The sequence below is a fragment of the Balaenoptera musculus genome, chromosome 11 (assembly GCF_009873245.2).
Source record: "Balaenoptera musculus isolate JJ_BM4_2016_0621 chromosome 11, mBalMus1.pri.v3, whole genome shotgun sequence".
Taxonomy (NCBI): domain Eukaryota; kingdom Metazoa; phylum Chordata; class Mammalia; order Artiodactyla; family Balaenopteridae; genus Balaenoptera; species Balaenoptera musculus.
The window spans coordinates 29,335,084-29,350,080 of NC_045795.1; the positions used below are offsets into that span (position 1 = coordinate 29,335,084).

Here is a 14,997-nt window from a genome sequence, read left to right on the forward strand (position 1 = left end):
GTGGCCAACCCACTACAGAGTAAATCAAGATTCTGTAAACGAGTGACTAAACAGGTCAGAGACCACCATCAGTTCATTATGAATGTGGGCATGAGCGAGGCAATACAGGAACATTATCGACATTCCATAACCCGAGAACCCATTCACTGCTGTAAACTTCTCCAGGAGAAACACAGATGACGAGAAGAGGGGTGGCTATCCTGAATCACAGGAAATGGAAGGCCCAGGACCCAGGAGGTGGCAGCTAAGTCCACAGATGGAATCAGGGGGGGCAGCCTGGGCTAATGGAGAGCTAGAGAGAAAAACTGTGGAAAACTTTTATGTCCTTCTGGAACATCAAGTACCTCCCAGAGATAAGGATCACTGAGTTCCATGCCAAGCAAGGCCTTTGAAGTTTCTGAAGGCTCTGTGGTAGGGAAGCTGAAGCTGCATTAGGAATCTTCACACTCTATTACTCTCAACTGCTGCAGCAGGAAGTCCCCAAGCTCTTTATGACTCTTTCAGGTCAGGATTGATTGTTCAAAGGAGAAACTCACTTTAGGAATTCTTGAATTCCAGAGAAGGAGCCCATTATGACCTATTTACATTTTCCAGCAAATGACCCGACTGTGCATGTAACTTTTCTTGGGTCTTTGTCCACATAACAGGCATTGCCTATGTGGAAAGAACTTACTGTTTCACCATATATATCCCAGGAGGTGTAGACTGCCGCTCTTTTAACATTCTTTCCTATTTGTTCAGATACTTTGCAAGTCCAAGTTTAATATCATTTATTTTAATATACCTTCACGTTTTTACATAGAAATGTCTCAACTAACACAAAATTCACCTAAGTTCTAAAACTTAGGTCTACTAGAAACAGCATACAAGACCAATCAAGAGGTAAGGAAGAACAAAGAAATAGGATAGAAAAAGGTACACAATTTCCCCCTCTTGGCTCAAAAGATTGGAGGGAAACACTACATTTTTACTCGTTCATTTGCTTCAGCGAGGCTGGGTGCCAGCTCTGCTTCACACATAAGTGCCAAGAGTGGAAACGACTTCTACCAGAGTGTTAATATTATTAATAAATTCTATTTTTAAAATGTAGGTAGCCCTCATTAATTAGTAGTCATGAACTAATTAATTTATTATTAAAGGATTTATTTTTACCTGTATAATAACCACATCAAGAACCCCCTTTGGCAACTGTCGCCCCATTTGGCACACAGAGACCTTAGGGGCAGCTGCCAGTGGCCTGCCTCATCCTCTTCTTATCACATTGTTTTGAGGAGGTAGTGTGATCTGGCTAGGCTCCTTTAAAAAATAAATATTAAAAGAGAGCAAACAGTATATTAAGGAGGCCTCAGGTAAGATGGTCAAAGTGAGAAGAGAGAGGAGTAAAAGGAACGTCAGTTTCATCAAGCTACTTGGCATGAATGTTGCTGCTTTTTGCTATTGACCTTTATCACTCCCTGCTAGTTAACACCCCAAAGTGAGGCCCAGGACATGGCTAAAGTGATAATGGACCGAGAGTGATTGGGTAAGTCTTCTGTTCTCTCTAGGAGACCAGATGGCCATCTGCAAGGCTAGTTCGTAACAGTCCATCAGCACTGTGTCAGAATCAGCAATCCTCTTCAGGATCAACTAAATAATCATGCTCATCTGTGATCTTCACACAGTGTAAGCTAACCTTTTGCACAGTTTTACCTCTCAATAGCCTCGTGATTTTATTAAAAAGAGGGAAGAGGGAATTTTTCTGGTTTTTCTGTTCTGTACGATTTCCTGAATTAATTCAACACCCCACCTTTCTGCTGCATCCCGTAGTAACGTTCTTTGCCACCTGCCTCCCCACCTCCCGAAAATCCCAGCCACAGTCTTCTGCTGCTCCTCCCTTGCCCCAGAACTTCATTTCACTTACACTATTGTTTTTAATTGTGGTAAAATACACATAACATACAATTTACCATTTTAGCCATTTCTAAGCACATGGTTCAGTGCTTGCGCCATTTTTACTCTTCTTCTTCATACCAGATTCCTCTCCCTCAGATGCTGATGGCTCGTATAAATCTCTCGATTGCACAGCTGCAATCCCCTTCCAACCTCCATGATCGCTCATTTTACCCTGTGACACAGCCTGCAGAACTTCCAGATCGCACAGCACTGTTTACCTACTTAGCTGTGAATTTGTGGTTAGCGACTTTCGAGCTGCCTCACGTACCACACAGACTCCTACCAACCGAGTTAAAAACCTGATCCAGTGCATGGAGCTCAAGAATGAACCAAGTACCAGTCACCCCGTTTTCTTAAAACCTGACTTAGAGAACAGTAAGATGAAGTTATTTCAGATTAGGGCTGGAACATAGTGATGGGAAATCCTATGTCTTTCCAAAAAAGACAGATCCATTAGGTGGAGTCGGGTCCGTTAGGCAGATTTACACCTGCTGGGAAATTCTTGAATCTGAAGTTAGAAGTGTGGCATTTTGAAGCCCATTTGGGTGGAAAGACAATGAAAAAGAAACAGAGGTAACATCACTGTGGGACTATTAGAACTGAATATCCTGCTCCGAGAATAGATCATAACACTGAACAGACAAGCCTCTTGAAAGACAAGAATATCTCTCAAGATGACTTGACTGGGTAGAAACTGGGGAAGTCTCACAAGCAGAGTGAACAGCATGGACGAAGATAGTGAAGGGAAGAATGTAAGGGTGGGTACAGATATCATACAGATGTTTACAGAACAGAGGCCTAAAATCCTCAGTCTTCTCTGTGAAAGAGGTGGCTGGGCCATTGGCTACAGAAAATATGGTGTTGCTTGTGAACACACCTGGATGAAAGTTCGGAACGTGAAAGAAAGCTGAGCAGAGACAGAAAGATTGCCCTGGCAGCACTAAAGATAACACTTATTTTAAAAGAGGAAGAATGAAGAAAAACTACTCTAGGAATATTAAGTTAAGGTGAACCTGAAATTTGGAATCGTTTATATCTATGTCTATTTGTATATCTCCAAATATCATTAATTTGGCACTACTCATATACTTTTGGGGTTGTCTAAATAGCATAACGGGGTCTAGAATTTGGAAACAAGATCGGAAGCTAAATAGAATCATAAGGACACTCGACATCTATAAAGTAACTCACTCTAATGGACAATTTGAACCTGTGTTGCAAAGAATTTAAGCTGTTTCTCTTTCCTAGGATGCTCTTCTTTATCATGTCTCTGTCCGTCACAAGCCACAGCCCTTCAAAACACTTATCTAATTCTGTCTCCTTTGTAGGCCCTTCTGAGCGGTTATTTTTTCTCTCTGCACCTCCCACCCCAACTCTACAGTAACTAGTCCCTTTCTTTTAGCACTTACTGTACAGTCTTTTTATACTAGTCTTGTTTTTCCCCTTGGTACACTCCCTGGGAAGGAGTGTGGTTTACCTTTTGTATCCACTGCAGGGCCTTGCACAGTGCCTTTAACCTAAAAGGTACTCAGACACACCCGTTGAATTGAGTTGGAGAATCAGTTATCAGAATCTGACCCTGGGATGGCCCCATCAGGGTGCAAATATTTGGGGAGGTTTAACCTGAAACATTCTGCAACTCTGCCCCTCCCTTCTCCATTTTAACTGCAACAAACTTTAAGAAAATTGCTCTTTATAAATGTACTACTGCCTTTCTTTAAGGGTGATATCAGTAGGTTCTCAATCAAAAGAGACAAAAGTTAGAATTTATGCCAAATATGGAAGAAAGGGTGAGATAGGAAAAAATAGAAAGAGACAAACTAAAACAGTCTTACCTTGATAAGCCATGAGTCATGATATTGTCCTCCAGTGGTGTATTCAAAACCAAGTAGTGTTTCACTGTATCGTAAGTGGTTAAATCTGGCAATACATAGAAAAAGAAAGCTTAAATATCATTCATTCAACAATGAATGTCTTTTGTGTCAAGAATGTGCTAAGAATGGGGCAGGAATGTGTAGAAGGATGAAAGATCCCATTCTTGCTCTCAAGCAGAGGAAAGCAGATGGAGGGGGAGGAAAAGAGGAAGAGAGACAGGCACCCAATTACATCATTTGAACATCTGAATCCAGCTCTGCTTAAAGTCAGTTCAACCCCTGCACTTTTCAGTGTTGGAGCTGACGAACTCCTTTTTTTAGCCTAAGTTAGGTTGAGTTGAGATTCTGTCACTTTAAACAAAAGGTCCTGGTCATTATTCTACATTAAGTTTTTTATACTTTTTTCCTAATGACAAAGAAGAGCTGTTGAAGGGTTTTAAACAGGGGAGGGATAGGTCACAATACTGGAGTTTTGTAAAGATTACATACACCAAAGTACAGAGAAGGGAATTGGAAAGAGGTAAGAATGGGTAGATGCATTTGATCATTCACCAGATATCTGAGGGCCCCCTATGTGGTAGGCGTTATTCTAGGCTCTGGGGAAAGAGCCGTGGACAAAATGAACAAAATCCCCATTCTTTGTTGAAGGCTGAGACAATAAACAAGTAAGTAAACACATGGCATTTCGGATGGTAGTGACTGCTCTGAAGACAAGGCAAGGAAAGGGGACAGCGAGTGTGGGAGGGTGGGGAAGGTTGGTGTATGTGAATTTAAATAGGGTGATCAGGGAAGACCTCGCAATTATATTTGAGCAGATACCTTAAGGAAGCTTGAGATAGTACACTTTGTAGATATCTATGACAAAGCGTCCCGGGCAGAGCCACAGTATGTGTTACAGACCTGAGGCAAAGTCAGCTTTGTATGTTAGAGGAACAGCAAGGACACTAGTTCAACAGGAGCAGAGGCAGCAAGAGTTGGAGAAGGGGATGGTTTTGAGCAAAGGAGTGACCGACCTGGGCCACTATTTATAAGATCACTCTGGCTGTTCTGTTAAGAGTAGACTATCGGGAGACAAGGCAGATTAGATATGAGACTGCTGCGGTTCTTCTGGTAAGAAATGATGGTGGCTTGGATAAGAAATGATGGCGCCTTGGATAAAGGGGTTGTGGAGTGCTGGTCAGATTTTGGGTGTTTTGAAGACAGAATCAACAGGATCAACAGGGATCGGCCAGCAGATTGAATATGGAGGGAAGGAAAGGAAGCAAGAATGACGGCAAGGTTTTGAGCTTGAACAATTTGAAGGACACAGCTGCCATTTATGGAGATGCGAAAATGAGAATGGACTAATTTAAATGTTTTAAAGTAAGATGATAGGCACCAGTGATCCTGATTAGAAAAATTTCAGATGCATAGTGGGACAAAATGGCTGTGGGGTGTATGTGGGGAGACTAGTTAGGAGACATTTGTAGTGGTCCAGTAGGAGGAGATCAATAATACTTGGACAAAGGAGTGGCTCCAGGGATGAAGGGAAGTGGATGAACTTGAGATATATATGCAAGACAGAAATGGCTGGATTTGGTGACTGGTTGGCTGTAAGGAGCAAGTGAAAGCAAAGAGATCAAAATCATGCCCAGGTTTCTGGGTTGTTCAGCTAAAAAGATGATGATATCATATTTTGAGATTGGGAAGAACAGAGAAGGAAGTGATTTAGTAAATGAGCTTGGTTTGGACACATTCAAAGTGATATATTTAAGATAACCAAATGAAGATGCTGAGTAGGTAGCTGGAACTTGGAAGAGAAATCTGGGCTGCAGTAGATTTTGAAGCAATGAATTGAGAACGACAATCTGAAAGGTTTTCTGAAAACCAAAATATCCACCAATATGATGCAGCAGACATCAATGGACTGAAACAGCAGTATATAAAATAGATTTACTCCCTTTGATGTTTGAGTGATATGTTACTATACCTCTCAAAAATGCTATTTATCAGTTTCTTAGAATCATATAATTTTGGTCTTAGGAGTCTTTCATCCATTGATTCATTCATTAAATGTTTGTTGATTATGTACGAGGGACTGGGGAAATAAAGAAAAACCAAACATAGTCCTTGCCTTCAGGGGGCTCAAAATCTAGAGGAGGAGATAGACACATAGTCGAAAGCAATGAAATGAGGTAAAACCAATAACAGAGATAAGCACGGGGAACTATGGAAACACATAAAGGGGCATCTAACACACCATGACCTGGGAGGGGTGGCTGCAGGAGGTCTGGGTAAAGTACATGGGTGGAGAAGACACCTCAGCTACGTATTAAAAGATCTGCAGAAGAAAACTAAATAGAAGAAGAGGGATGAGGACAGAGAGTGCAGAGGTGAGGAAGAGTTTGGTGTGTGCGGGCAGTGGAACATTTTAGCTCTTGACTCTGCTTCCCTCTCTGCTCCAGAGTCAATGAATTGCTCAACCCCAGAAGACACAGGTTGGATTATACAGGCCTTCTGTGTTATGTTATGAAATTTCCACTTTATTCTCTGAGTGATAAGAAGCCAGTGAAGGGCTTTAGGATACCAATAACATGTTCAGATCTGTATTTTAGATAAAGTTCGATGGATACTGGGTACAAATTTGAGGGCAGAGGAAGAGACCAGTTAGATGGCTGTGGCAGTGGTCTAGTTGTGTTTTGATGGTTACTATTGTAAAAACAGTCATTTTAAGGATACTAAGGTAGTAGACATTGAGGGGGGAGACTTTCTTTTAATTGAAATATAGTTAATGTGTAATATTATGGTTATTCCAGGTGTACTACATAGTGATCTGACATGTGCATACGTTATAAAAAGGTCACCACAATAAGTCTAGGAACCATCGGTCCCCATTCAAAATTATTACAATATTATTGTAATAGTTCCTTATACTGTATATTACATCCCTGTGGTGTATTTATTGTATAACTGGAGGTTTGTACCTCTTAATCCCCTTCACCTATTTTGGCCTCCTACCCTCCTCTCCTCTGGCAACCTCCTGTTCTCTGCATCTATGAGTCTGTTTTCATTTTGTTTTGTTGTGTTTTTTAGATTCCACATTGAGATCATATGGTATTTGTCTTTCTCTGTCTGACTTATTTCACTTAGCATAATACTGGGGGGGGGCATTTAAGAAATATTTAGAAGATAGGAGAAATTAATGACTGAATATGGGAAGTGAGAGATGGGGATGAGTTAAGGAAACATTCGGATTTCCAGCCTGAGGTGCCCAGCTGTACAGAATGGATTATACAGCAAGAGGAGCAGGATTACTGGCGGGGGGAAGATTTGTAGTCTGCATATAATGACCATCACATATGGTACATATACCAGTTTGAATCTGAGAGGAAGGTATGGTGTGGAGAGTAGCCCTTAGAAATGGTTTGGTATTATCTCCTTATTGTCACAATTTGCTAGTTTTAGGAAATCCTTTTCATACATCGTCATAGAATAAAGTGAAAATGTTCTAGGGAAAATATTCAATTATGACATTATAACATAAGGGAAGACTGTTGCCAGTACATATTATTAAAAATAATAAAATAAATATTCTCATTTTACCCGATGGAGTGCTTATAATTAAAATGATGAAGGCGATTAGGACTTCGCAGAATTCAACGAAGTTTCCATTACCTCCCATATTCACCAGCGCTGCTCTTTGTATATTGGGTACCCAGCCTGCCCAAAGCCCACGTATTCCTCCTTCAGCTAAGATTTTTGCAAATGCATGATGCACACCACGAAATCTAAAGGAAAATAATAATAAATGTGAAAACTCTATGCGTTCCTGTGTTTGGAATGCAATTGTATAAGCTTTGCCTATAGCTGTTATGATTTAGAGTAGAGTAACATCTTAACTATCTAGAATTGTTAGAAGTTAAAGCAATCCACGTAAGTCTAATTTCCAGATAAACGTATTAGTTCTTTAGAAAATAGGCCAACTTTTGATGTAAACACTTTTTTATGGAGATCTTTATAAACTGTGACATCCTCTTCTCAGATTATTAAACAGATTAAAACTCCTTTCTTGATATTTTACATCATCTGTGCCCATATTAACTATAGGCAGGAATAGTGGTTATCAGATCTCTGAGTTCGTTTTATTAGTATTGTGGGAGACCTTCAAATTTTGTAATTTTACCAAATAACATCAAAAAAATCATTTCTCATATCCTCTCATAAAAGAAGTGGTATTTTTAGACCAAAAAGTAGGAAGGACAATTTCATAAGAGTTCTTAAAACTGAATACTTTGGGCTTTATGAAAATTTATTATCTTGCCTTTATGTTGCACATTTTTCTATACACAGATGAAAAATGGTGCTGAACCATGAACCGAACCTGGAAACCTATGATATAAAATAAAAGCCTGGGTTTTATATAGTCAGACATACCTGGTGTCAAATGCCATCTTACTACTTACTAGCTGTGTGGCTTTTACTCAGGCATTAAACTCTCTGAGTCTTACCAAAAAGAAGGACATTCATAATTGCTATTATGCTATATAAGAAATATGCTCACGAATGAGGTCACATTAACAAGTGCACATTTATTGTGCACTTATTAAGCACCAGACTTTTTATATACATAAGATACATTTTGTTCCTGAAAACTCTATGAAGTATGTATTATTATTCAAATTTTCATCTGAAGAAACTGAGGCTTAGGGAAGTTAAGGAACCTGACTAGGGTAACAGAGCTAAAATGTGGCAAAGGCTGGATCTGAATCCCAGATTGTCTGATCCCAAGGTTCATGCTCTTTACAACATTAAATATTTTTTCCTACTATATCAAATCCAAAATGTCCAACATTAGAGACAGAGAAGGAAAAATATTGAGGTGATCAGTTAAAACTCAGACATTGCTGGACCCCAATGGTTCCTTCTCTCCATGTATCAAACCAAGGCAACATCACTTCACCCTGCTACATAGTAACAAGAAGTTGTTACAGGATGACAAAACGGGTCCTGGGATTCTGTAAACTACTTGGTTAAGTCAGTGTGGTACCCTTTTCTCCTCTGCTGTTCATGTTACTTATCTCCCTGTTGGGAAGGGGGCCTGGACTGCCACAGCCCAACCCCACTTTCCACTGAGTCAGCTAGAGGAGCAGCAGAGCGGAGGGCAGTGATCGCGGTGAACCTCCAAAGGAGGCCCCCAAACCCCCCCTGACCTCTGGCTCAGCGGCACACCCACAGTGTTCAGAGGATCAGACCCCTTTATACTCAGCTCAGGGCATCCTGCACTTTTCCTCTTTCCTGGGAGAGGTCTGTCTATCTATCTGCAAGATTTGCCCCTTTCCCAGGGGAAACTGCCTAAGTGGTATTTTAATAAATTGTTGAACAAGAGGCCCTTTGAAGAAAGGCAGACTTCGACAATATAGGGTAGTGCAATAGGAGGATTTTATATCACAACAGCATAATAATAATAATAATAATAAAAACTTCCTTAAACTTGGGAAAAGAGGAGCGAAATTAGGGAAGTAGGAATAATTTGCAAGCTTCACCTTGCTTTTTCCCTTCCTTCAGAGAGAAAGGGAAAGAAAGCAAGCTTTCTGGCACCTGATGAGCCACGCTCTCTGTCATGGAAACCATCTGAGACAGTCCCTTTTAAAGATGAAGAAACAGACTAGAAATGTTAAGTGACTTCTACAATGCCAAGCCACAGTGGCAGAATCAGAATTCACACCAGGGCAACCGTTAATGATCAGACTCTTTATATCAAGCTGCAGTAGGGAACAAGTCTAGCTGCCTTGTCTGCGAGAGCAGCAAAGAGCGATGCGTATGTACAATTTGTCTGGTGGAGAACATGTACACCTTATAAGGCAAAGAAAACGTCCATCTCAGCTCTCCCCTTAGTGAATACCACTTCCAAATCAAGAGTCAGAATTAAGGTCTTAACTGAATGTTGGGTTACAAAAATGCATAAGTCATTAGAGAATGTTCAAAGGGGAAAGGAAAGTTACCCATTGGTTGGAGAACTTACCGCAATGGTTTTCCTTCAAGTTTCCTTTTTCCTTCCATTTGCATCTGAACCTTCACTAGGTCAGTTGGGTTGGCTAAAAATTGGCCAACAACACCAGCCATCATCCCTCCAATCACTGATTTCCTAATTTTAAAAGGAGATACATTTTTTTTAAAGGTTGCTATCAATTTCACAGATTCTGTAGGGAACAATAACATGCTGGTACAGCCCCTGCATAAGAGATTTAAGACACAGTGAAGCAAAGAATAGACCCAGACAGATCACAGAGGTTTGTCTGTTTACTGATGGGAGGGTTCAAGGACCAGGAGGAGTCGGAATTCAAATCTGAAGTGCCAGGGGCCTTTCATGGCCTGAAATTCAAAGGAAGGGCAGTTGCTTCAAAGACATAATTTAACTACAGTTTAATTCTGACCACAGGAGAATAAAAACAGCATTGATGTAATCAGTTTAACAGACAAAGGTCGGTAAGTCAAATTTTATGGATTACTATTTTAGTAGTTTTCCAAGGCGAAGGGGTTTTGACAGTGTTCCTCTCTTTGAAGTAACTCTTTCTGTCCCTGGACTCTTCCTCCTCCTCACCTCCTGGAGCCAACCGTGAACAAGTCTAGGCTATTGTACTTAAACATGCCCTGAATCCTTCGTCTTCTCCCCACTCCAGCTGCTCCTGTCTCAGGACACGCCCCAGTCATCTTCTACTGAGATGATGGCAGTGGCCTCTTGGGGGGAAAGGGGTAGTTTCTTTCTTTTTACTCTAAAACAATATTTGAAGAGGTACAAATGAGTACAGAGTAGAAGAGGGTACCTATCCCCAGTTCCCCTCTTCTGAAGTGATCGCAATGACTAGTTTCTCTTATACTTTTCTAGAGATAATAACAATGCGTTCACTGAATGCATGACATCAGGCACTGTTTTAAGCACTTTTAAAAATATCATTTAATTCTCATATAGACTCTTATGACATTAGTACCACTGTTATTTCCTCCTTACGGATGAGGAGACTGAGGCACAACGCAGTTAAATGACAGCTCACACAGACAGTGAGTAGTACAGCCAAGATGTAACCCCAGGCAGTCTGAGTGCAGAGTTCACCATCTTAACCACTAAGTTACAATTGACGGTCTGTGCACACGTGTGCGTATGTATAAAGTATCTTTTTTAAAAGTACAAATGCAGAATGCCAGGTTGTACACTGTTCTGCTCTTAAAGGTTATCTCTGTCAATTCATACAGAGCTGCCTCATTTAAAAAACCGTTTCATAGCATTCCATTTTATGACTACTCCATAACTTATATAAGCAGCTAACTCTTCACTAAGAAATTTGAACATTTATATGACATTTGATAGATCCTGCCAAGTTCCTTTTCACAGTACTTGTATCAATTCATGCTCCCACCAATAACCTATGAGCATGACTGTTTCTCCTCACAGTGATGGGTGCAGTATGTTACCACTGGCTCTTCTCTTTTCGAATCCCATAACCACACCTCCTGTGTGACTGTTACATGATTCTACTTGTTTAGGCATCTGTGTCTATTACTGTGAGTCTAGTCAGGGACTATGTCGGGGGACCATGCCTTTTTCATCACTATATCCTCAGTACTAAGTATAGGACTGACACAGCATAATCACTCAGTAAAGACCCAGAGAATTGTTCTGACTGGGTCAGAGGACACAGAGGCAATCCACCCTGAGAGGTGGCTTCAGTAACATGTTTCCTTTGAACTTCTTACCTAACCCTTTCACATCTGGAAGAAATTACAGAATGCAAGAACTATTAATCTATTCCTTCTCCAACTCTGGGAAAGCAACTAGTATAGCTTAGAACATTACAATTTTTCAAAAACAGTACCAAGAGATTTTGCCTGGAAGATGAAATTCTACTTATTGCCCTTTTCTTATAGTTGTGACTTGGATTTTTTTTTTCAGCCCAAAAAAGATATTGTAGGCATCTTTATATGTTCTTCATATAAAACCCATTCTTCAAATAGCTGTGTTATGTCTCCCTGTATAAATGTCTCATAACTTATTTGACTACTTCCAAATTGCTAGTTATTTAAATTAAAAAATTTTGCTATTATCAACACTGCTACAGTCCATATCTTAGTGTGCATGTGTGTGTGTGAGAGACTCTATGCATAGGTACAAATATTTCTGAATGATTCTAATCATAAAGAAGGAGTTGCTAGGTCAAAGGATTACACATTTAAAAATTTTAACAGGTAAACTTTATGCTCCAAAAAGGTTATAGTAACTTACATTCCCATTAACAGTTTAATGCCTAAAAGTACTTATAATTAATTTCCCTGATTACTGGTGAGGTTGAACATTTTTACATGTTTAATGAACACTTACATTCCTTCTTTTGTGAGTTGCCTGTTGATATCCTTTCTTGATTTTTCCTTTTATGTTCTTTATGTATTTTTCATTGATCTACTGGAGTTGTGTATTTTACTTGTATTAACCTATTTTTCTCTGTTTCTATTATAAATGTTATAAGTGATATGCACTTACATTCATCATCTCATCTAATCTTACAAAAACAAAATCCTGGTGGTAGGTATTAACTTCCACAGCAGAGAAAATTGAAGATAAAAAAGGTGAAGTAGTTTGCCCAGGCTACATGGAAACAGAGCAGGAATATGAGCCCATCTCTGTTTGACTCTAAAGCTTAGGGTTTCTCAGTAGAAAGAGGAATAAAGAAGGTGCTCCATAAGAATTCTTTTAATATTAAAATATTAAATAATATATACATAATTTTTATATAGGTATATACCTGTGTGTTTGTATACAATATGCAGTAAATGTTCAATTATTTGGATTTATATTGTAATTATTTATTATTTTAAGCCTATACCTTGAGGCAATTTTGGTACAAATGCACAATTTTATACAAATCTAATGGATAAACAGTAAAACCTTCCGGGCACTAGTATATTTTCTTTTTCTTTTTTAATTGAAGTATAGTTGATGTACAACATTAAATAATTTACAGGTGTACAATATAGTGATTCATAATTTTTAAAGGTTAGGCTCCATTTATAGTTATTATAAAATATTGGCTATATTCCCTCTGTTGTACAATACAGTATATTATTTTCAAAACAAAACTTACCAAAGGGGATAATGCTTATCTTCACTTTTGCCAAACACAACTTCACGGAGATGTTCGTAAGTGACCATTCGACCTCCAGAGTACACTGTGCAAGACAGAGCATTGAAAGGGTGAATCTGGCCCTGTGTTTAATAAAGTAAGAGGATGCTTTGACATGGCCTAGTCAACCTCTCTAGCTGTGTCTTTCTCTCACGCACCCTAGGCTTCGGACACCTGGTCTTGATGGTTCTCCAACTGGGCATGCCTTTTAAAACCTCAGGCCTTCTCCTGTGTTATCTGATCTTTCTCGAATGGATTCTCCCTTTCCTGACTTGCTAACTCCTCCTACTCTTTCAATACTCAACTCAAAGAACATGTTTTCCAAAAAGTGCCCTCTGACCTGGCCGCCAGTGTTCTAGGCTGTCATTGCACCTGCCACGCTTCTCTGATCCCCCAGAACTATCCAGGCATGTGTCTAATATGGCATTTATCATCTTGATTAGAAATTAACTTGATTTTCTTGTTCATCTTTCCATCAGACCATGAGCCTTTCAAGGCGGGTTTTGTGTGTTTTCATTACACTATATGCCCTAGTACAGAGCTTGGTACACAGCAGGCATTTTCATTCAATAAACATGTACAACTTCATTGGATAATTATGTTAAGATAATTTTTCAGTCAAGTGTCAAACATATGAAATGAACCTTAACTGTAAAACCACATATGGTGGTCAACAAAATACAAATGAAAAGAAGTAAAACTCAAAACGATAATGGGAGGCAAGGAGAAACTATCCAAAAAAAAAAGAATAAAAAAGAAAAATTGTGAAAATCAGTACATGGTACTCATATAGAGAGCTTTTCTTGATATTTCAAGAAGTTTAATGCAGTATTTTAAGATATTCAAAAACATACAAAGCACCAAAACAATAACAGTCTAATCACACTTCTGGACAGTTCTTGGTGAACACACTCTAACCTGCTCATCTGGAGAACTGAAGCTTTAAAAACACAAAGCTGGTAAACATTAGCACTGGGCACTTTTCTGATCAAGGGTCCCCACATATTCGAGGAATGATTATGATAGAGAAGAAAAACGCCATACCCATCCTATCTCCTTTTGAAGGCAAGTTTATTCTCCTGTCCACAAGCTGCAAACTCAGCAACTCCTATCTATGTGAGTGCCCCTTTGGAAGCAGAGCAGAAAAGTGTTCTAACTGGCAGCAGTGTCATTTCAACTACTTTCCTTTCGGAGTGACTAAGGACCCACATAGGTAGCCTGGGAACTGAGGAAAAAATCACCTGTGTTGCATTTACTCTATTGCCAAGGTTGGATTAGACAGTCATCCCTGTTCTCTTTCAGATCAACCTGGCCTCTGACACATGGGACAGAGACTGGTGAGGCATTGCCCTCAAATATATTTTAATTTTCAAAGAACGTAAAAAAAATATTTTTAATTTTGTGTTTAAAGTTCCTCAAGTGGAAAAAAAATCAACTATTCATCTTTTTCTTTCTTAAACTTAAATAAAAAACATTTTTATTAGGAAAATTTTCAAGCATACAGAAGAGTAGAGAAAAATAACACAATTCCCTATATATCTATCATGGAGATTTATCAATTGCTAACATTTTCACCATATTTGCTTCTTTTTCTTTTTTTTTTTTTTTGCTTAATTATTTTAAATTACATTAGAGACATCATGACATCATGACAGTTCGTCCCTAAATACTTCTGTATGCATTTCTAAAACCCTAAGGCTATAATTCCTTAATAACCTTATATTCATTTATCATATTAGCAGAAGAAAACTAGCTGGCTCTTGAACACAGCTCAACAGGAAAGCAGAGGAGACAAACACAGAACTCGTGACAAACTCACCAGCTAGAATCAAGATAAATACCTATGTGTCTGTAAATGGCAGGTGTCACTCCTTGCCAGAGCTTTAGAAAGCCTTCTTCTTGGACAATCCCCAGGGCCGTGCGCACCATGCCCCTATAGGGAGCAGACTCTCTTGCACCGTCTCCCAACCGAGCAAGGGCAGCTTCTCCTTGTATTTGGAGTCGAGTTTTTGTGAGATCGAGGGGAAAGGTTGCTAACA

The 14,997-nt window shown here is 39.4% G+C and overlaps 1 protein-coding gene across 4 annotated transcripts in view; it reads right to left on the bottom strand.

Moving 5' to 3' along the window:
- Window positions 1–14,997, bottom strand: part of SLC25A27 (solute carrier family 25 member 27) — a 28,031-nt gene that overhangs the window by 10,298 nt on the left and 2,736 nt on the right. For all 4 annotated transcript variants that reach the window (XM_036868314.1, XM_036868313.1, XM_036868316.1 and 1 more), the window contains exons 2-6: window positions 14,800–14,991; window positions 12,920–13,004; window positions 9,808–9,930; window positions 7,461–7,573; window positions 3,768–3,852 (exon numbers count right to left, since the gene is read on the bottom strand). In XM_036868314.1, the coding sequence (XP_036724209.1) occupies window positions 3,768–3,852; window positions 7,461–7,573; window positions 9,808–9,930; window positions 12,920–13,004; window positions 14,800–14,991 (598 nt within the window). The remainder of the gene's footprint in view (window positions 1–3,767; window positions 3,853–7,460; window positions 7,574–9,807; window positions 9,931–12,919; window positions 13,005–14,799; window positions 14,992–14,997) is intronic.